General features: G+C 34.4%; 2 protein-coding genes across 2 annotated transcripts in view; one reads left to right on the forward strand and one right to left on the reverse strand.

The window, feature by feature from the left end:
* LOC135202346 (DNA excision repair protein ERCC-6-like) overlaps positions 1 to 22,500 on the reverse strand; it is a 397,074-nt gene that overhangs the window by 246,801 nt on the left and 127,773 nt on the right. The gene's annotated exons all lie outside the window — the stretch shown is intronic.
* LOC135202345 (uncharacterized) overlaps positions 13,196 to 22,500 on the forward strand; it is a 126,419-nt gene continuing 117,114 nt past the window's right edge. Inside the window, exon 1 of the mRNA XM_064231707.1 lies at positions 13,196 to 14,661. Coding sequence (XP_064087777.1) covers positions 14,137 to 14,661 — 525 coding nt within the window. The 5' untranslated portion in view covers positions 13,196 to 14,136. The remainder of the gene's footprint in view (positions 14,662 to 22,500) is intronic.

A 22,500-nucleotide genomic window follows, 5' to 3' on the forward strand; every position in this document is an offset into this window, starting at 1 on the left:
GGGACGACGCCAAATTTCAAAGTAGACAAGATCGAGTGAAGATTTGAGGCTGAGTGTGAGAGGGGGATTCTCTAACTGGCAGAAAAAGGTCGGAAAGAGGAGAGATTTCTCAGACGTAAGCATAAGGAGCGGTTCATAAGGAAATGAAGAAACACTGAGCCAAGGTAACTAATCTTGTACAGGGCAAGTGGCAGAAAGAGGAACTAAGTTGAACTGAGTTGAATAAAAGAATGAAAAGTTTATGAACAGAGTAGACCAGTTAGGAACGAAGTCATATATATGGAAAAAGATTATACGTAAAACGTTTAAACAAGAGGCTACAAAGAGCAAAGGGAAATAATTCAAGACATATTTCAATACTTCAAAATAAAAGAATTAAGAGATATGTTAGGAAATGTGCGCTGATACTTGTCATATGTAAAAGCCAACGAAGAGAAAAGAAAAGTTTTAATGAAAAACTATTTCATCAGCGCTGTGTCGCCAACAGAGCGCAAGAGCAAGTGCGTGGGCGTTCGGGAAAAATATCCTTCAAGAGATGTACCATCCGAACAGAGAGATGTTAAATCTCTGGAGGACGATACATCCATATTTCATCAGTTCTTTGTGTGTGTGTGTGGCATAGGTTGCAACGCGTAATGTCCAACATTTCCATAAGGGCAAAGTACATAGAGAGCGCATCACCAGAAAACCCCTAGGGCTTCCATTATACTTCTCCGCGCCCAGGATATGTATATATAGCTGTGAGTTTACGGCTAATATAAAGAAACGTTATGAGGTGAGATGTGGTGTTGATGGAAGGGTTAGAGGACAACGAAAGAAATATTCGCATATTCAGGGACATATTCTAAAGTGGAAGGGAGAACGAAGTTCTATACCTCAGAATACTACATTTGTCGAAAAATGTTCACTTACAAAACAGCGAAAGAGAGCCGAGATTTTATTTCCGACTCATACAGCTTTTCAGCCAAATGCATAAGTAAACATAAAAGAGATAACTTGGGCAAATATGAATATTAAGACTTTTTTTCCTAAATCTTAAACCCTAATGTTGATAATTAGCAAGTAATTACCAATCAAAGCACGTTATCTCATATTTTACGAATGAGTTGCTTGTTCACCTTTTGTTGGCCTTATAAGAAATTTGGCACTGAACATATTTCACGCAGACTTGAATATAAGCTAAAGATCATCGCGGATTATTATTATTATTATTATTATTATTATTATTATTATTATTATTATCATTCTGAAGATGAACCCTATTCATGTGGTACAAGTCCACAGGGACCACTGACTTGATATTCAAGCTTCCAAAGAATATGGTGTTCATTTGAAAGAAGTGATAGAAGGTAATATGAAATACAGAGAGAGGAGTTAAGTTATTTGAAAAGAAAAAAATTAAATAACCAAATTAATAAACAAATCAAACACATCGTTTAGCACATGATATGTTGTCCACAGGACTTTCACTATGACTAATCTAACAAGAGGTTCTAATATAGGAACTAAGTACTTTGGGTAGTTTGTATTAAACCAAACTAATGTAAAATAATACTAATGTAATGCTATCTTCCTTTTGCTCGTTCCTCTTATTATGTGTTAACTATATTATAACGAATATTCCCAGGAGGAAATTAGAAGAAAATAGAAATTGGATATCTCGTTATTGTGAAGACATATTTATGACTAAAGCCTGTATTACTTTCCATTGAGTAGGGAATATGGACATTTTTACGTAAAAATACGTAGTAGCAACTCTATTAACTAAAACGGCTTACACAGAAACTCCAATGATTTATATATTTTTCTTGGAATAATTTCTAAAGAAAATTATTATCCGCAATCGTGTCACACATATTGAAAGTTTTGCCCAAAAGATAAAAACAGAATGAATAGAAATGAAACAGTAGCAAAATAATACTCAACAACATTTAAAGGCGAACTTCCACATGTTCACTTACATAAGAAGTCGGGAAAGAAAACAGTTTTAGGTTAGAGAAAAGTCCCTCTAAAATGCTTTTGAAAGTATATGAAGTCCTATTTTGAGAAATAACGATTTGAACGACACAGTCTTTTCGCTCTACTTTAGAAAATTCTTCAGCACTACTGGCTATCGTGAAGTATATGTATGTATATTATATATACATATATATAAGTATACATATAAACATTTTATAATTAAGTAACTTCTAACAAGGGCGTGACAAAGTATGAGGCTTCATGACTGGCATGAAAATGCCTCAGAGTGAGGACAAAAAATCTGCCACTCACTCGTTTCAACTTGTGGTTATAATCTGTTTGTGTATGTATAGCCTGACCAAATGCAGCTGTGTATTTGTGGGACCTAGTGCTCAACTTATCAGAAGACATAGCACAACTCAATACAACCCAACCAAAAACTTCCTTTGGCCTCCATATGGTAAGTAAACTGTTTGTCAAAGGGAACAGACTTAGCAAAAGATATTCTGAACATAGAACAAATTGAAGGGCAACCGAATCGGATTAATCACTTAATATCCCCCATTGAAAAACTCTGGCATAGACGATGTGGTTGAATCTGTGGCATTTCGAATATGAAAAAAAATAATTTGAAAGAAACCCCATCAAAGAGACTTAATCCCTAGCCTTTCAGTTGAAATGTTCTCAGAGCTAATTTGGTCCACCATCTATAGTACACACACACACACACATACACATATTTATGTTTGTGTATAATATGTATGTATGCATATACATACACATATATATATAATTATAAATTGGAATTATGAATTATATATATAAATTACCATACAATATATATATATAATATATATATATATATATATATATATATATATATATATATATATATATATGGCAAAATAAATTAGCACATTACAGTGGACTGAAAACGTTCTACATGAGCGCGTTTCCATATACGAGTAATTCTGAATTAGATATTATGATATTTAGAGTGTCAAGCGAAACTGAGTCAGTTTCGGCTATGCAACGTTCAATACAATGAAAAGAAAGAATTGAAGTAATTGGACAGTAACATAAAAGCAATCCAGAAAACGAAGGAAATGAAGGACGAAGAAATAAAGGAAACCCCACAGTTGCACTAAGAAGTAATAGATACGTTGGCTAGCAAGACTGAAGGACGGCAGCGGGAGTGGAGGTAAAGTAAAAGGGAGAAAAAGTGGGTGTAAACAAGGGACCGAATGGGCGCTGCAAACACCCTGCAGTAATGCCTACAGTACACCTTGTGCGCTGCAATGACGGCACGGAAGAATAAAATTCGAGATATCAGAAGTTCTGAAAATATCACGAAGTATATAAAACGTGATGCTATGTATAAATAAAGGTTTTTGCCATGAAGGAAAAACCTTTATTTATATGTACATATATATATATTTAAAGATATATCTGGACAGATAGCTTTCTGGAAACTGTTCGAACAGTTTCTCCAAATGGTTTTCCTGTACGGATTTATCTCTAAATCTATCTATCTCTATCTATCTATATATATATATATAGTATATATATATATATATATATATATATATATATATATATATATATATATATATATATATATATATATGTATATATATATATATATATATATATATATGTATGTATCTGTGTATGTATGTGTGTGTACATATACATAACTGTGGATCTGTTCCCCATTTCAAGACTCATGCTACTATGAGTATTTTTTAATTACTTATCTAAGAATTATTAGCAAAGATATAATACATTAATAAAAACACAGAGATATACTGAGTATCGAATCAATGATATAACGGAATATACCACAGCTATAGAATATAGTACATTTTCATATAACAATCTGGCAGTGTCAGAATATATCTTTGAACCTTAAAGATTTACATAAATATAACCCTCATTGCTTTGCTACTTTTAATCTTAAATCCCCTCTGCATGTTCACATCACTTATCACCATAATTTATGTAGTCGGCATTTATTCCATGGGATTTGAATGTCTACAGTTCCTCAATCATGCTTCTTCAAAGAAGACAAATGTCGCCGGCGCGGTCGAAAGTTTCCCGATCTTGAATCGAATTTCCATGCTTCGGGACTGAACAACTGTAAACAAATGGGCTATTCCCCGAAGGACACCCTCCCAAGTATTACTTTTGAGATTCAAGTGTATGTCCCTCTCCTATATATATATACGTATATATATATATATATATAAATATATATATATATATATATATATATAAATTATATATTTATATGTATATATATATATATGTATATATATATATATATATAATATATATATATATATATATAATATGTATGTATCTGTGTATGTATGTGTGTGTACATATACATAACGTGATCTGTTCCCCATTTCAAGACTCATGCTACTATGAGTATTTTTTAATTACTTATCTAAGAATTATTAGCAAGATATAATACATTAATAAAAACACAGTGATATACTGAGGTATCGAATCAATGATATAACGGAATAATACCACAGCTATAGAATATAGTACATTTTCATATAACAATCTGGCAGTGTCAGAATATATCTTTGAACCTTAAAGATTTACATAAATATAACCCTCATTGCTTTGCTACTTTTAATCTTTACAAATCCCCTCTGCATGTTCACATCACTTATCACCATAATTTATGTAGTACGCATTATCCATGGGATTTGAATGTCTACAGTTCTCAATCATGCTTCTTCAAAGAAGACAAATGTCGCGGCGGTCGAAACTTTCCTGATTTTGAATCGAATTTCCATTCTTCGGGACTGAACACTGTAAACAAATGGGGCTATTCCCGAAGGACACCCCTCCAAGTATTACTTTTTGAGATTCAAGTGTATGTCCCTCTCCTTTCCTTCCCCCCCCCCCCCACCCCCCCCACCCCCAACCAACCTTCTTCTCTCCATCTCCTACTTTCCTCTCCCCATTCTCCCTCGCCAAGCCAGACTGTCGCAACCTCTGTCTTCCTGTTTATAACAGATTTCTAGTGAAAAATTGGTTGCCTTTTGACGGAACGTTGATCGCTCACGTCTGTTATATTTTCATCTTCTCTGTCTCCTCCCGCAGCTGTGACCCCCAACAGTCTCCAAAAAACAGGGCATCTGGGACACTACGTAAGTGATCTGATGAAAAACTGTGAAGAAATGACTAAAGAGTCTGATATTGGTCAGACAAAATTACATAAAGCTCATCATCAAAAGGCATTTTTTTTACACAAAATTCATATATTTTCTAAAATGTATGAAGGCTAATCCATTCCACATGTTGTTCTTACCTAGGTAAGTATTAAATCCCCATCTAAAGTAACCGTGTCCCCGACAATACATTACTAAAATATTTCGCAGTAAGAAAACAGAATTTGCAAACTTTTAAAACTCGTGATGATTGAGTGTATTCAATATACAAATCATATACAATTCCAGTTCAATTACCGTCCCTTCATAACCGTGCATTAATATTACTGAAATTAACTTGCGCCCTAAACCATGGTAATGAGATTCATGGTTTCTCACAGATGCGCTTGAACTGGCGGCTTTGCCCATTTAAATGGTGCCGAGTGAAGCCAAGGCTCATTATTCTGTTAACACCGCAGAGAGAGGGAACACTATAAAGATATATGACTCTAAATGCAGTCAGTCCTCTAAGGAAACCGAGGTCACATTTTGAGACTACGTGATCAGTTATTATTTCCTTCCAAGTTTCAAGATGAATGCTCTAGTTGACATTTCATAGCAAGTCGGGCAAATCCCGGAACTAGAACTGTAAGTCTTTGTTAGATTTTTTCAACAGTCTGCTTTTCTATTATATTGCAATGCTTGCAAGAACAAATAAATAAGCTAAGAATAATTCAAGATATCAAAAATAACTTTACTCAAACGAATTAGATTTATTCCTTTCCTGGTATGCTTCTGATGGCTAAAATCTAAATGCCTAACGTAACCTATTCAATCTCAAGTATTCTGTAAAAGAATGTTTTTTCTTACTTTCAATTACTTTCGGACACTACCATTCCTGATGTATCAGACGCTATCTCTGCGAAGGTCCAGTAAAAGATATCTATCTATCTATCTATCTATTCAAAAAGCAAATAAAGAAATTAATAAACTGCTGCCTATGACAAGCCAAGAGTTTTCAGACCATGTCATGTTGGCTTCAGATTTTTTGCTTTTAGTGGAGCCTAATTGGTCAAGAGTTACAAAAAGGGACAATAGCATCAAATAAAAGTGTTTCCTGTTCGCATATCAGCGTGGGGATAGAGAACCTTAAAAAATAATCCCTGATTTTATCCAGATGAAAATACGTTTGAAAGCAGAATCAAAGTAAGGCCAGAGGTTTGCAAAAGTCACCCTTGAATTCAATCTTTTCATCACGGCTATAATAAGTTCCCTCCTGTGAAAAAAAATCTGAATGAAATGAAACATTCGGTTGAAAAATTACGGTAATCATCTCTTAATACATACATCAGAATATTTGTATTTAATATGCAATGCTAGTGTCATGTAAGTAAAGACATTTTAAAGGAACTAGTTCAGTGCCAACATTCACTAAGTGTATTTGTGCATCATAAAAGAGAAATGATTAAAACTCGAGCAATGACTTCACTCAAGTGAAATCCCCTGACACATATGTCCACATACGAAACGAAATATATGTTTAGTGTAAACACACTAATTGTACATCAGGTTCTGACTCACATCGGGTTCGAACCCAGGCCTCTCAAATGAAAGACCATAAAATAAGTTGGAGCCCAAGTACTCTGTACCAGAGGTTTTTCCTGGGCAGGGTGATGACTAACTAACTATCGAAGTTTATCCAACATCTACGGATAAGAATGTACTTTCTTTCCATGTTATTCAGTAAATATGACATCAAATGAATTAAAACGAGCTTTCAGTTTATAACCAGCCTTTATATGGAAGCATAGGATAATTATATACTAGGGAATATTTATCCGATCTTGCTCTTATTATCCCTTTGCCCTACGCCACCTCTTTTATGAAATATCTTTACTTTCTACATTGATTCTTTAATCCAGTTATCTATACAAGGAACGAAGAAACCCGCTCTTGGGTCTTCTTTTCCTCTTCCTCTTCAGAGTATCAGACATTGAATGTCTATGATAAATGCGAACACGCTTTAAATGCTTCATAAATATATGGAAAAAATGTCCAGATTACACCACAGTAATCTTCTGACAGATGAGGGTTCCCACGGGCACCTTTCCTGAATACCACATTTTCTTAGTTCCGTCTCTTTTTTCTTGCGATATTTACTTTTTTTTTTTTTTTTTTTTTTTTTTTTTTTTTTTTTTTTTGTGTGGGGGGGGGGCGGGGGCGGGATGGCAGCCATCCGTAACCATCCATTTGCTATTCATGGGAAAGTTAACGATCCTTGGAACACTAGGAAAATCCTTTCATCATGCTCGGCATGAAACTGCATATTCCTTCGACATTCATTACTTGGTAAGCGGGATAAGGGTGAAAAATACCGGAGGCTTTTCATAAGCACTTTCTTTAACACCTGGTATACCTTAACTAGTGTAATGATAAAAGTTTGGAGATTCTCAGGCGAAAACTAGGGATTACTTAAATGTTTGTTACAGTGAAGTACTTGTAAATTATCCGCAGAGTTTTACTGAAACGTTCTTTTACTTTACAGTAGTCTGATTTCAGTCTCTACTTGGTGACGCTCGACAGATTTCCTCGACGTACAAGAAATGGTAAGTGAAATATGTGTTGTTTATGCAGTAGAATATAAACATCAGCTTCCCCTTTATTTCTTTAAACAATCGTCTGACTACTCTAATATATCGAAAAACTGATTCATTATTACCCTTGAACCATAACAGATTTTTTTTTTCATTTTTTTTGATTAAACGATAATCGCATAAATAACTGGTGTATAAATGCCAACTAGATTTAACTTTTAAGTATATGAGGCAGTAAGTGAAATATGGATATGAAACGCCTTAGAGTATATTAAAACTTTTATCTATCTTTGTCTTGCAGTAAATATTTGTTATATGGTGACGGCAGGTAAAATTCTATATATTCCTTATTCAGTTATAAAACAGAATGCAAAACACGTGATTCTGATAAGCTGTTACGAATGTCTTTTTACGTCTCCTACTAAATACGATTAATGGTTAGGAATAAGAAAAACAAACGTATTTTAAGACTGCAAAGGATCACAAAAAAGGATAAACCGTATATTTCACTCTTCTAGTACCCTATTTATATTGTAATTAACTATTATTTGAAGCAGTCCAGGTATCACCATCTTTGCTGTTATTGCCATTGTTATTGCAATTACCATAACTCCTTGAATTCGGCGGTTTTAACTGCTGCTTACAGTACTACAAGGCATATCTTAAAAGCGACTAAAAAAAAACTGTTTATCTTAGCTTTGTCAGAAGGCAAATAATATTCCGCCTTTGTCACCAAATGTACAAGTGTTTTTCCATATACTACATTCTTGTCTTAGCCATTATGATTGACTGAACATTTTAAAATCAGCTGTAATCTTTCTTAATATTATATGAACTATTACTGATATAAAAAAACTGGGGCAAACTTTACTCTCCAATGAGTGAAAATATCTATCCAGCAACGAGTGTTGCTAACCTTTGCCTTAGAGAAAGACACGCATGCGCGGGAGATTTTAGAGTCCTTGAAACAAGTGAAATCATTTTTAACAATTCCTGTGTCAAGTCTGCCTTTATTTTACCTCGTTATCGAAATGAAAATTCTGAGTCACCACAAATAACAAAATGGAAAGAGATAATAGCCATGGCAAAAAACTTTGGGATGGAAGGTCGTTCAAGATATAATTCTTTAAAACAAAATCAAACCTTCAGCACGCTAACGTAAACCTTGAAAAGTTATCCTTCGAAGGATAATGATGACGTAACAAGTGTTTTGAGAACTCAAAGTTCTCGCGATAGAAACGGCATTAATAAAATCCTCTGGAGATATGAGGCCCTTAGTTATATATACTGTGTGTGTATATATATATTTATATAATTATAAATATTATATAATATATATATAGATTATATATATATCTATCTACTATCTATCTATTAAGATATAATATAAATTTTTATATAAAAAATATTTATATATATATAAATATGTATATATAACTATATAGATATATATAGATATATACATATTATATATTTACTATATATATATCTATATTATATATATATATATATATATATATCTGTATGTAGATATATAATATATATATATATATTATATATATATATATATATATTATATATTATATATATACACATATATATATATACATACATATATATATATTATATATATATATATATATATATGTATATAAATGTACATATATATAATGTGTGTATGTATGTATGTGTACAATAAAAATCATGATTTCCAGAGCGCTCTGCAACCGCATGCTCTGGAAGTAATGATACTTGATATGTGGCTCCTAGTTATATAATATATATGGAGGACATGCTGCCCGAATCAAGAAACTGTAACCCCACCCACCACTACTTAATTCTGTATACAAAGCTCTGTAAACAACGTTTTTACTTAGTGTGAACTTGAAAATGTAGAATATACCACAAAAGTACTTGTTCCAAGTCCAGTTTTTCACTCGTCTTCTTACGTGGATTTTATGATATTCTCAAGCACGTAGACTTTTGCGGTACATTGGATATATTTCTATATGTGTGTCTAAGTTTATGTGTGTGTGGGTGAGTGTACACTACTGGTCATGATTCCTAGAGCTTTCTGCAACCGGACGTTTATACTTCCTAAATTTTATTTAGAGCGCCATGTTTTCCTACATTTTATTTTAGCACCGTTTTCTATCTGAGTGCATGTAAGTGTGCTTGAATAAATAGATCATCACCCACGACCCTTGAAAACGGAAACTGCAAGAAGCATCTGCAACATTTCCTTCTGTTTCATTATTGCATCGCTTCTGAATCATCTCGTCACATGTTTCTGGGGAGGCACTTATACTGCATCTTCATTTAAATTAATTTCATATCCAATCATTTTCCGTATCATCATTATCATGTTAGTACAGCTTATCTCTTATCTCATAGTGAAAATGTTATTTCTATATCTCGTGACGTCACCGCGATCTGCTCATAAGTTCAGTGTATCAATTCCTACTTAAAAATAATTTCAGGTAATTAAAATACATATTTCTTGGGTCTTATAAGCATCCATAGTATCAGGATTGACATAAAGAGTTATTAATAACGGGTTCTCCTTCTTCGAAGCCAAATGATACAGAAAGACAGATAATTACGTCAAACTTCTTTAATGATGACTGTAACTCTTACGCTTGTCAAACAAATTCTCAACAATCGTGGAATAGTTTCATTCCTTTTTTTTTATCTATACCTGTGTAACGCCTCATATGCTATATCCCTTCTCGTTTAACAGAAAATATTGTTAATCGTCAAGTTTTGTAGAACAATGGCATGACTATATATATATATATATATATATATATATATATATATATATATATATATATATATTACCATTGCTATTTAACTAACCTTAAAGGTTAAAGTCATATCCAGATGCAACTAAACAATAGCTTTCCTTCATTCTGGAATACATTTATCATGCCATGATCCGTAATAAAAATTAGGGAAAATGGGTTTAACTTCGGTATATTTTCCGTGGTTCTTTCCTTTCGGTCAATAAGAAATCTCATGAATGGGAAATGGAGCATATCGTCTCATAATTAACGAAATGCGCATCTCTCCCTGATCAAGATATCCCAAACAAAGGCCATGTCTTGGCCAGATTAATCCTTTGGAAATCACTGATAATGAACATTTTCCTTTGTGAATTTCTCCCATTCATCGATCATAAAGTTCTGATTAAGAGACAGCTCGGTAATGACAAACCATTACGAGAAAGCATGTCTTTTAAATACACATGCCGAGTCAGTCCTTTTACGGGATTTTAAGTTAGCATAAATAAACTTATATCTAAAGGGATATCTGGCTATTTTGCTACCGTGTCACCCTGTTTCTTCTCAAAATAAATTGATGCAGGAAAATCAGTAGTCCAATTCCTTAAAATAAGACAGAAAATTTGGCCAAGAGACTAACTCCCAAGACATCAAAGAACGTTCCTTTAAAGTTGTGCACACAAGGCACAGAGGGTAATCAGCGCCGAAGGAAAAAGATTTCCACATTCACAGACAGGTGAACTTAAAATCACTTGAAAAAAAATGTAGGAACCATAGGAATTTTGAACCTTAACACTAGGTTAAGTATATCCAAAGTTGAAGGAAATTAAACCTGAGCAGAGAAAGAAAGGAATTCTATGCAAAGGCAATGCAGGAATTTGTAAAAAAATAAAAAAAACTGTAAAATCCAATGTAATTTAAGTCTGAACACAGATTTTAAAGACAGCGTGAAAGTTAACTTGAATCACAAAGAAAGAACTTCCATAATCCACGAAATTTGAAGATTAACACAGTAGTAGAGTTATAGTGTCAATGGCAATTTGAACATAAATTCATACTGTCAGGATTTCTAGTTAACAAAGATAGAAAATAGAATATTGATGGTATAAGCTTCTTTGGTCAAATGATAATGGGAGTTGAATGGAAAATCTGAAATTGAACGGCAAAGTCTTCTGGAAATCTTCGCAAAGATTTCCTGAGTAGAGTAAAGTAGAACTTGAACAATGAGTGTCAAGTCTCGATGTCAAAGAACATAATAATTTGAGCAAAGACCTTGAAGTCTCCTGGGGTAAAGGTGAATTTTAGCAACACGAAATGTAGATTTTTCAGCGTAAAAGGAGCTTGAAAGCTTGGGAGAAAGAGTAACGAATTCTGTAGCCCAGGAAAGTTTGATCTGGATCACAGAAGGAAAAAATTCTGAAGATATAAGGAAATTCAGACGTGAACATTTCCAAAGTCAAGGGAAATTGTTAAAAAAAGTCTCAAAATTCAGAGTTCTAAAATCAAAGAACAACGGACGATCATCCTTGGGTGATGAAGGAATGCTCTATTTAACTTGAACGCAGAAAACAGGAGTTACAGAGTTAAATGAAAAGACCAGTAAACAGTCAAGACAAGGCGAAACTCGACTCTATACATTCAAGTGATCCAACTGTGCAAAGCTGAGCAGTAAATAGAGCTCCTTAGAAAATCATTACTGTGAGAACAATAGAGAAGAAATTTTACAATGTAACTAAACTGAAACTAAACTTGTAGCAAGAAGCACTATAGCACAATTTAGCAAATGATTATAACCTGTGTAAATACTGTCAGCAACAAGAACACAGTTTGACAACGGGGAAAATATGCTAAGCTGATAACGTGAAGGAAAAAGTGACTGAATTGTTGAACACGCTAAAAATATCCAAATATATACTAAAAAATCAAACATACCAGGTGTATGATTACATACTCGTACTTTAAATTCAAACCTTTACATATGTAGATTAAATTGTTAAAATCATCTAATGTTAAAAAATTCAACAATCCTTCCTATGATGTTAAACAGAAATGATTTTCCTGCATGTCCTGTCATGATAAAAATCACACGTGGAGTAAAGAAAACTACTATAAGAATCCTGTCCAGTCACAGAAATGTAAGGCTCATGTGCCGGTATCAAGAAAGTAAAAACTGTTATGGCTATAATGACCTTCACGGAAAGCTTTCTCCTAAATTATTGTCTGAGTCAACTTAGATAGTTTGAAATTAGTGCTGGGAAACAAAAATATATATTTTTTAGACTAAAGAGCTACTAAGTTCTACAGTGCGTTTATTTAGTTATTTATCTATTTAGAGAGAGCGAGAATCTGAATAAAAAATCAAAATATTCATCAAAACTTATTTATCAGATGGTTGGACAAACGAAGACGAAAAGGCAAATAACAAACAAATAAACACTCAAACTGTCCTCGTTTGTGTGTTTATGAGAGAGGAGAGAGAGAGAGAGAGAGAGAGAGAGAGAAGCTGCCGTCACATGCCTTTTTTTTTTATTTCATTTGGCGTTTCCTCGTCGCAGCCGAAACTCTGAATGAATGGAGAACTAAGAATGGAACCCGCGAGAGAGCCCGAGAGGCGCATGCGCGGGTCCAGTGTGGGTGGAGGTGAGGCTTATATAGGGCTCGCAAGGCGGCAAATCGGATGGGGCTTTTGACTCACGTGCGCGCTCACCAGCCAGCCAACCAACCCACCTAAGAAGCAGAAGGGGCCTGTCAACGCCACCACCACCACCGCGGCCGCACTCACTCACTCTCACGGCGACAAACCACACCGACACACGCACAGCTCCCGTTCCGTTCCCGTCCCGTCATCGCCGTCGTCGCTTGCTTTACGTCGCTCGTCGTCGTCGTCGTCGTAGTCGACCGCGATTTTGAAAGAGAAATAGAGATAGAGAGATATAAAAAGGGAGAGAGAGCTGAACAGAAACACCGCTCTGTTTTGTTTTTTCTTCTTCTTCTTCTTCATCTTCTCGACACCACAATAACAAGAGCAAACTTTTGTTTTCTGTTGTTGTTTAAGTTCGCCGGATAAAATTACAATAATCACATGTGCGATGCATCGTTAAGCACCGGCTTGATCCTCTGGGCGAGAGATTTCGTTTGTATTCGCTTTGTCCTTTCGCTTCCAATTACTTTTTCGGAAAGTTTGTGCACCGGTTCAACCCGCCTTACTCTATAATAAAGTTGCCTTCGTTTGGAGCCAGTCATGGTTAGAAAAGATTGTTAGAAAAGGAATTCCACTGAATGGGGACTAACAAAGTTTAGGGCTCTTACATGTCAGAGCACGTTTGAGAAGTAAAATAATGGACGCATGACGGCCGTTTCTCCAAAGTGAAAAACAAAAAAAGGATCAAAACTCATGATAAATTAGGTCTCAGTAGCAAAGTGCAACAACAACGCCGCGATAACGCGAGAACAGCTAAAAGGAGAAGCGAGAAATAGAGAGACAGAGAAAGAGAAGAGGAGAGCGGAAGGGAAGGCACCCAGGAAAAAGATAAGGAACACACAGTAGAGGGCCAAAGACCTGTCTATTATATCCAAACGCAAGGAGAAGAAGAAGAAGAGGTCGTAAAGGCAGACAGAAAAACACAGAGAATGATTCTCGGGACTTTCTTCCCATTCCTCTCTATAGTAGTGATATCTTCCCCGTCTTCCCTCGGCCTCCTGTTCCCACCCGAGGGGAATGACTACCCCTTGTACGACTTCCCCTCCGTGCAGTACGTCCCGCACAACACCCTCGTCGAGTACCAGGACCCGCGCCAGAGCGCCGAGGAAGTGGACGAGGACAAGATGGAGGTAGCAACGAGGTCGACCTATTTCCCTATATCCTCCAAGGATACCCTCTACCCTATAGCCTCCTCCTCCTCCTCGACATCTCCTCAGTCCTACCCTTACCCTCCTCCACCTCATCCTCATCCCTCTTCCCAAGACCCTTCCTCTCCCCACTCCTCCTCCTCCTCCCACGACTCGGAGACCCTCGCTTGCACGACGGACGATATAGCCAAAATGCTCAACACAGAGGACCTGGATAAAATGATAAAAGTCGTCGCCAAAATAGAGGGCAAAAGCGTCAAGGATCTCTTAATAAAATTGGCAACGAAGCATGGACTCCTTCTCAAGGTCAGTTATTATATTCTCAAGTCTTGATATATTAATATATGTTCTCTGGCCTTTGATTATATATATTATATATATATATATAATATAATATATATATATATATATATATATGTATATATATAATATATAAATATTATTATAAAGTATATATATATATATATATATATATATATATATATACACACATATGTGTGTGTATGTGGGTATGTATGTCAATATACTTTAAGCATATGTATGTATATCTATTATATACATATAATATTTATATATGTGTGTATTTACACTGCATATAGTACAGACAAATATGCTATTAATGCTTCTGGGGAAGTTTTTCTCGTGTGCAGATTTCGTTGAAAATTAAGAAATTATTTACAAGCTAATGAGAAATAGATCATTTACCCAAAAAGCAATAGAATTCAACGAAATCTGCATTTTTTTACGAATACAATTATATATATATATATATATATATATATATATATATATCTATATATATAATATATATATACTATATTTATATATATGTATAGTATATATAAAATTCCTAGGTTTTCCCTCATAAGAATAAGATGGTGCATTATAAATGCAAGTTCAGTACATCCGGGAAAACCTCCATTTATTTTCCACACGATGTTTCATGAGATGGACGTTGCAAAAAGATAATAGTTATTCACCAATATCCGATAAGCTTGGTATTGTTGTTTTTTTGCTTCCATATTTGTTGATGAACACAAAATGGTTAAAAAATCGTTAAAAATATATATATACACAATATAATATATATATATATATATATATATATATATATATATATATACACACGCATACATATATATACACAAACATGTAAATATACTGATTATTAAGTTTATTTCTTTTCTACCCTTGCTGCGATTCTCCACAGTTGATCGACTCCCAGGAACTAAATATTGTGCTCATTTCAGCTGAAGTACGAACCTGCTTAAATCGCTTCCACAAATACAAATACACATATGTGTACATATATGCATATGTATATATTATACGCATATTTATACATATCGCTATACATATACATATGAGCGTGTATGTATATATCACACTCACTGGCGTACACATACCCGTTATTTTTGCTTGCTCATGCATCAACATGCTTTGCATACATCTTTATTCATGGGGACGTGATGTGTGCGCGCGTGTTAGACAGAGAGAGCTTAATAGCGGAATCTTGATATTTGCAAGGAATTTAAAATTTCATGACACATCAATTATGCTGCGCCTGTTCCGCAATTTTATTCCCCGAATGATGGTATTGTATGTTTCATTTAATACATGGCTGTTTGTGTGTCCTCTACATTGATTTGCCATCTTTTTTACTGTTCTCAATTAATCTCTAATGAAACTAAGTTACCCTGTTAGAAAGTCAGGTCTATTAGATTCGCTACACCTTAACCTGCAGGTTTAACGTTTAAGTTCATTACAAAAAATTTAAAAAATATATAAATTATGCGTTCTGCATATAGTTCTTAGCCGTAATTTTGTGATTATTACTCCGAGTAGTCGGTAATTTCCTTTGGTTTCCTATGTGGAATGAGAACTGGCTTGGAGTCCAGAAGTGTTGAATTCCTCACTGGAATTCAGAAAACACTCAAGTCGCTTAGAACTAACGCATAGAAAAAAAGACCTTTTGTTATAAGACAGAGGTACTGTGAATAACTGATCGTGTAGTATTAAACTCTAATTTCCATTCAGCCTTTTTCCTTACCTAAAGTTTTTTTTATCATTTATTGTATATATTATATATTACACATATATATATATATAAATATATATATATATAATTATATATATATATATATATATATATATATATATATATATATATATATAATTAATATATATATACACAAACTAAGAGCCATGTCTTGAATGTCAATTTTCGTACAATTCATAGAAATCTCACATATTTTACGGCTTCTTACGCCTTTTACATATGTATTCCTCATACATATTTATTTTACAAATGTAAAGAGATGGCTTACTGCCCCTTCATATATTTACAACTGGATACACAAACGGAGAGAGAGAGAGAGAGAGAGAGAGAGAGAGAGAGAGAGAGAGAGAGACGAGAGAGAGAGAGAGAGCAATTTTTATGATACTGGATACACTACCAAACCTAATGCACTCAAAACTTTCGAGATAATAAGACCAAAATAATTTTGGATTAAAGTTACCTTGATAAGAAATTTTTAAAAATGGCAATAGGTTTCCTCACTTTATTCCTTTCCAAAGAATTCAATATCGTGTATATTATGTCTTCTCAGTGATTTTATACGTTAGATTTTAGTACTCATTTTCTTTAATCAGTTCTTACTGTTTTTTAGTTTATGATATTTCTTAGGAACAATAATAATAATAATAATAATAATAATAAGAATAATAATAATAATAATAATAATAGTAAAAGACGAAGAACAAGACGGTGCTTTATGGCACTGGAAAGTTCCATCTTCCTCTAACGATGAAGTAGTTTTGACTTTCCATGTATTTTCTGCTTTTTTGTTAGTGGGCAGGGGTGTACTAACATTCATAAATATATTGACAAAAATACATATACATATATATACAAATATGCATATACAATATATGTGTGTGTGTGTGTGTGTAATATACATTGTATGGACTGAATAGGTTTATTTTCGTGAAATTTCAAGTTTTATAAGAAGACCTCCTTGCCTCCAAACGCAACAAGTGGATGTTGAGGGTGCATATCTGCATATTTAAGGAGATAAAAAAATCGCTGCAGCGTAAGATGGCAAAAGGATGAAAATTGCTTGTTCTTCGTAAGCATGTGCCGCTGATCTCTTATTATTAATATTTCTGTATTTTCTGCTGAGGGGTTAAAAAAAATGAAAAAGGGAACCTTCATTATGACATTTCGGTGTCTCCCCTTCTCGGTTCTGTAATAAAATAAAAAAAATGGGGACAAATGAGCTTTATTTCTGTTAAGATGCCAGTTTTCCAAATTAACTTTTTGTAATCCCCCCCCCCCCTTTGCTTGAATTTTTTGAGTTCATAAAATATAGTTCTACGGTTTCATATTGCAATCATTTTATTTTTTTGCTATTTTTGATAAGTTTCCAATGCGTAGTGGTACAGTTATGCTGTCATTTTTCCTAAATTTATAATAATTCTGTAATGTATTTTAAGCAAAGATATCTCTCTCTCTCTCTCCTCGTCTCTCTCTCTCGTCTCTCTCTCTGCTCTCTCTCGCTACTCGCTCTCTCTCTCATCTTCCTCTTCTCCATCCTCTCCTTCTCTATATATATATATACATATATATATATATATATATCTTAATATATATATATATATATATATGCTCGCACGCACACAGACACATATATGTATACAAATATATATATATATAATATATATATATATATACAAAAATGCTTGAGAACTCATTTATATATATATATATATATATATATATATATATATATATAGAGAGAGAGAGAGAGAGAGAGAGAGAGAGAGAGAGAGAGAGAGAGAGAGAGCCGCCCCATCACAAGGGCAGAAAAAAAAAGATAAAATCGACACACTAAAAATATCCCGAAACTCAAACAGTCAAATATTTTTAAGGATTTTCGAGATTGACAGATACGGTGCATAAAAAGGAGCGAGAGAAGAGATATAAGATAAGTGCTTCTCGTGTTTTTAGTTTGGTGATTTCCGAAAACTTTTAGGATAAAAATATCCCCGTTTGGTTATTTAAGGAAACTTTTAGTATAAAAAAATCGCTTGGTTATTTAAGGATACTTTTAGGGAAAAAACACCCCTGATTGGTTATTTAAGGAAACTTTTAGGATAAAAATCCGTTTAGTTACCTAAGGAAACATTTAGGATAAAAAAACCGTTCGGTTATTTAAGGGAATCTTTAGGAAGAAAAACACCCTTGATTGGTCATTTAAGAAAACTTGTAGGGATAAAAAAATCGTTTGGTTATTTAAGTGAACTTTTAGGATGAAAAAATCCTTTTGTTTATTTAAGTGAACTTTTAGGATTAAAAAATACCTATTTGGTTACTTAAGTGAACATTTATGATAAAGAAAATCCCTGTTTGGTTATTTAAGTGAACTTTTAGGATGGAAAAACCTTCTTTGGTTAGTGAGGAAACTTTTAGGGTAAAAAAATCCGTTTGGTTATTTAAGTGAACTTTTAGGATACAAAATAATCCCTGTTTGGTTATCTAAGTGAACTTTTAGGATGAAAATAATCGCTGTTTGGTTTTCTAAGAGAACTTTTAGGATAAAATTAATCCCTGTCTGTTTATCTAAGTGAACGTTTAGGATAAAAATAAAAAACCATGTCTATTTATCTAAGTGAGCTTTTATGATGAAGATAATTGCTGTTTGGTTTTCTAAGTGACATTTTAGGATGAGAATAATCCCTGTTTGGTTATCTAAGTGAACTTTTAGGATGGAAAAAATCCTTGTTTGGTTACATAAGTGAACTCTAAGGCTGTAAAAACCTGTTTGGTTACTCAAGTGAGTTTTTAGGATGAAAATAATCCCTGCTTGGTTATTGAGGTGAAATTTTAGGATGAAAAAAAATCCTTTTTCATAGAAATTATTTATTCCTTGTCCGGTTAAAAAAGTAAAAAAAACCAGAGAGAGAGAGACCCGTATTCGCATGCAATCGATAGGGTGAATATTCACATATATGTATGCAAATGAAAGTTTTAAAGGACATGCATCCATACACAGACATACATACATAATCAGTACAAAAGCTAGGAGTTCAAGAACTCATTGTGTGTTTGTATATGTATATGTGTATATATATATATATATATATATATATATATATATATATATATATATATATATATATACACACACACACACACACACATATATATATGGAGAATGAAAACAGAGAGGCTAGTATTGGTGAAGAAGTTTTTAAGGATTTGGACTTTGCTAATGATGTTGCATTGGTTGCTGATACGTGGCTGATGCTGGTAGGTATGTTAATGAGGATGGAGACAGAGACAGAATTTTGGCTTAAGCATAATGGTTGTGAGTAGGGATGACGGTTGGGTGCACATGGAAGATATGTCAATCAGAGGACAGGAACTCAAGCAAGTTGAGAAGTTTGTATACTTGTGAAGTGTGGTAACAGCAGACGGGAGGCAAATTGAGGATATACAAAGAAGAATAGGAGCAGCAAGAGCTTTTGAAGTTCTGTGAAGAAACGTGTGGTCGAGGCAGGAAATCAGCTTGAAAACTAAGATGAGAATATTTAACGCAGTAGTACTGCCAGTCCTGCTGTATGGTTCGTCCACCTGGGCACTGACCAGTACAGAGGAGAGAAGGTTGGGTTCTTTTGAGATGGAGCTGCTGTGGAGGATACTTGGCATTAAATGGGACGATTTTGTTACGAATGAAGACATCAGGATAAGATTAAGGCAAATGTCAGTCAGTTTCAGGCTGAAGAGGGGAAGGCTGAAATGGTTTGGACATGTTGAGAATATGGAGGGGAATGGAGACCCCAGGAGAGCACTGAGAGCAGTACAAATAGGAAGAAGACCACTGTTTAGGCCAAAAACGAGGTGGATAGACATAATTGTCAGAGATCTTGAGGATGAAATCCAGAACCTAGAGGAAGCGAGGGAAGTGGCTCAGGATAGAGACAGATGGAGAGGAACTGTATCAGCCTTATGCCACTGGCCAATGGCGGGAAGATAGAGTAAAGTAAAGTAAGTATGTAAGTATATATATATATATATATATATATATATATATATATAATACATATATTAATATATATATACATATATTACATATATATATATATATATATATATATATATATATATATATATTAATGTATATAAATATACATAAAGGATTTTGCACAAAAGAAGTTAAAACCCAGTATACGGGTTATTAATAGAATAGAATTCCCGGTAGCAGAATATTTCGATGAAAAAATTCATGGAAACCTCAACACGCTGTCAAATAACCAGCTTTGCTTGAATAACATCATCGATAAAAATAAAAGAATGAAAAAAAAATAAATAAAACAAAAAGACCGTCACTTCGAAAGGTTTCAAAGATATAATCTATTTTCGTCTGACATTTACTCTAAAGACACCAGCAATGCTCGGAAGTCTTCCAGCCTCTGCTTTTCCCGCTCCTGGGATATAAATATTGGCTTCAGGGTCTAGCCCGACCGACCTCTATGTCTCAATTAGACTTCGTGATTCTTTGCAGGAACAAAAAGTTTGTTTGTTTGTTTGTATGGTGCTTTTACGTTGCATGGAACCAGTGGTTATTCAGCAACGGGACCAACGGCTTTACGTGACTTCCGAACCACGTCGAGAGTGAACTTCTATCACCAGAAATACATATCTCTCACTCCTTAATGGAATGGTCGAGAATCGAACCCGCGACCAGCGAGGTGGGATGCTACCAACCACGCCGCTGAGGCGCTGCAGGAACAAAAGGCCCTCATACCAGAATAAGATAATTTTGATTTTGACACAGTGAACCAGTACATAGGTCTAATTAGTCCGTTACTGCTTGTCTGAATTCGTGTGTGAAATTTGGGCCAAAGGACGAGCGCGGGGATCTATGAGGTCATTTAGCGTTGAAAGGGAAATTGAGAGTAAAAACGTTTTAAATGTGTAATGGAAGGAAATCCTTGCAGTTGCACTTTAACGTAATTGTTACAAAACGGTGAAAAGTAAGATGGAAAAGGCAGAATATGAACAGAGTTACAGTAAAAGGAATGAAATGCGTTGTAGCTGGGGGCCAGAGGGACGCTGCAAAGAATCTTAAGTAATGCCTACAGTGCACCGCATGAGGTGCACTGATAACACTAACCCTAAGGTCTCTTCTTTCTATAAAATCTTTCTTTATCAAGAAAGAAAAAAAAAGTAACGGAAAAAGAAATCGCATAAATTAGTCATTTTCATGCTCTTAGGTGATCTTATACTTCAAGTGGTTGCGAGTTGACTCGATGTGTCAGTTGGTGTAACGAGAAGAGAATTTTGTTGGTTGTCGTGGCCTTTAAAAACAAGCATATTTTTTCTTACGCTAAGCAGAAAAAATGTGTTAAAAAAATTCTGTTTATTACAGAATCCATTTAATGTTAGATGTAACCTAATTGTGCCTGTAAACTTCTTATTCAATTAATTTGAGAGAAATAAATTCTAGCAGTATTATATGTTGCACAATGAACAGCCCTCGTACTGAACGAAACGCTTTGCAACATTTACACAAAAATTGTTTCGTAAGAGAAACTTGAAAAAAAAATATGACAAGGATAAGGTTCATTGTCTTTCATTGCTTTCATTAAGACCATTCCTTTCATTAAATCATGTATTTCAGGATGATGACTCGCATATTATAGTAGATTCACATCAACCGTGCATTTGATGTCTAGACCCGTCCCTTACGACGCTTCTGATTGACTGTTGATAAGCCAATCACAGGGCTGGAAACTTTCAGTCTCTCTCGAGTCCACATGGGCAGGATGCATGTTACACCTCTCCTAAGGGATACGTTGGAAAAACGTAACCCTCAGGAGAGGTGGAACATACATCCTGCCCATGTGAACTCTCGAGAGACTGAGAGTTTCCAGCCCTGCGATTGGCTTATCAACAGCCAATGAGGAGCGTCGTAAGGGACGGACCTAGACATCAAAAGCAAGGTTGACGTGAATCTACTATTGCATTTTCAGTCGTAAAACGAAAAGAACGACGAAAAAGCCTCAGTTGCCGTTGACGTGTTTAGACCGATATAGTTTAGACTCGTTCCTGATATCATCGTAGCCCTCTGCATAATGCAT

This window comes from Macrobrachium nipponense, chromosome 30 (assembly GCF_015104395.2).
Source record: "Macrobrachium nipponense isolate FS-2020 chromosome 30, ASM1510439v2, whole genome shotgun sequence".
Lineage (NCBI taxonomy): Eukaryota > Metazoa > Arthropoda > Malacostraca > Decapoda > Palaemonidae > Macrobrachium > Macrobrachium nipponense.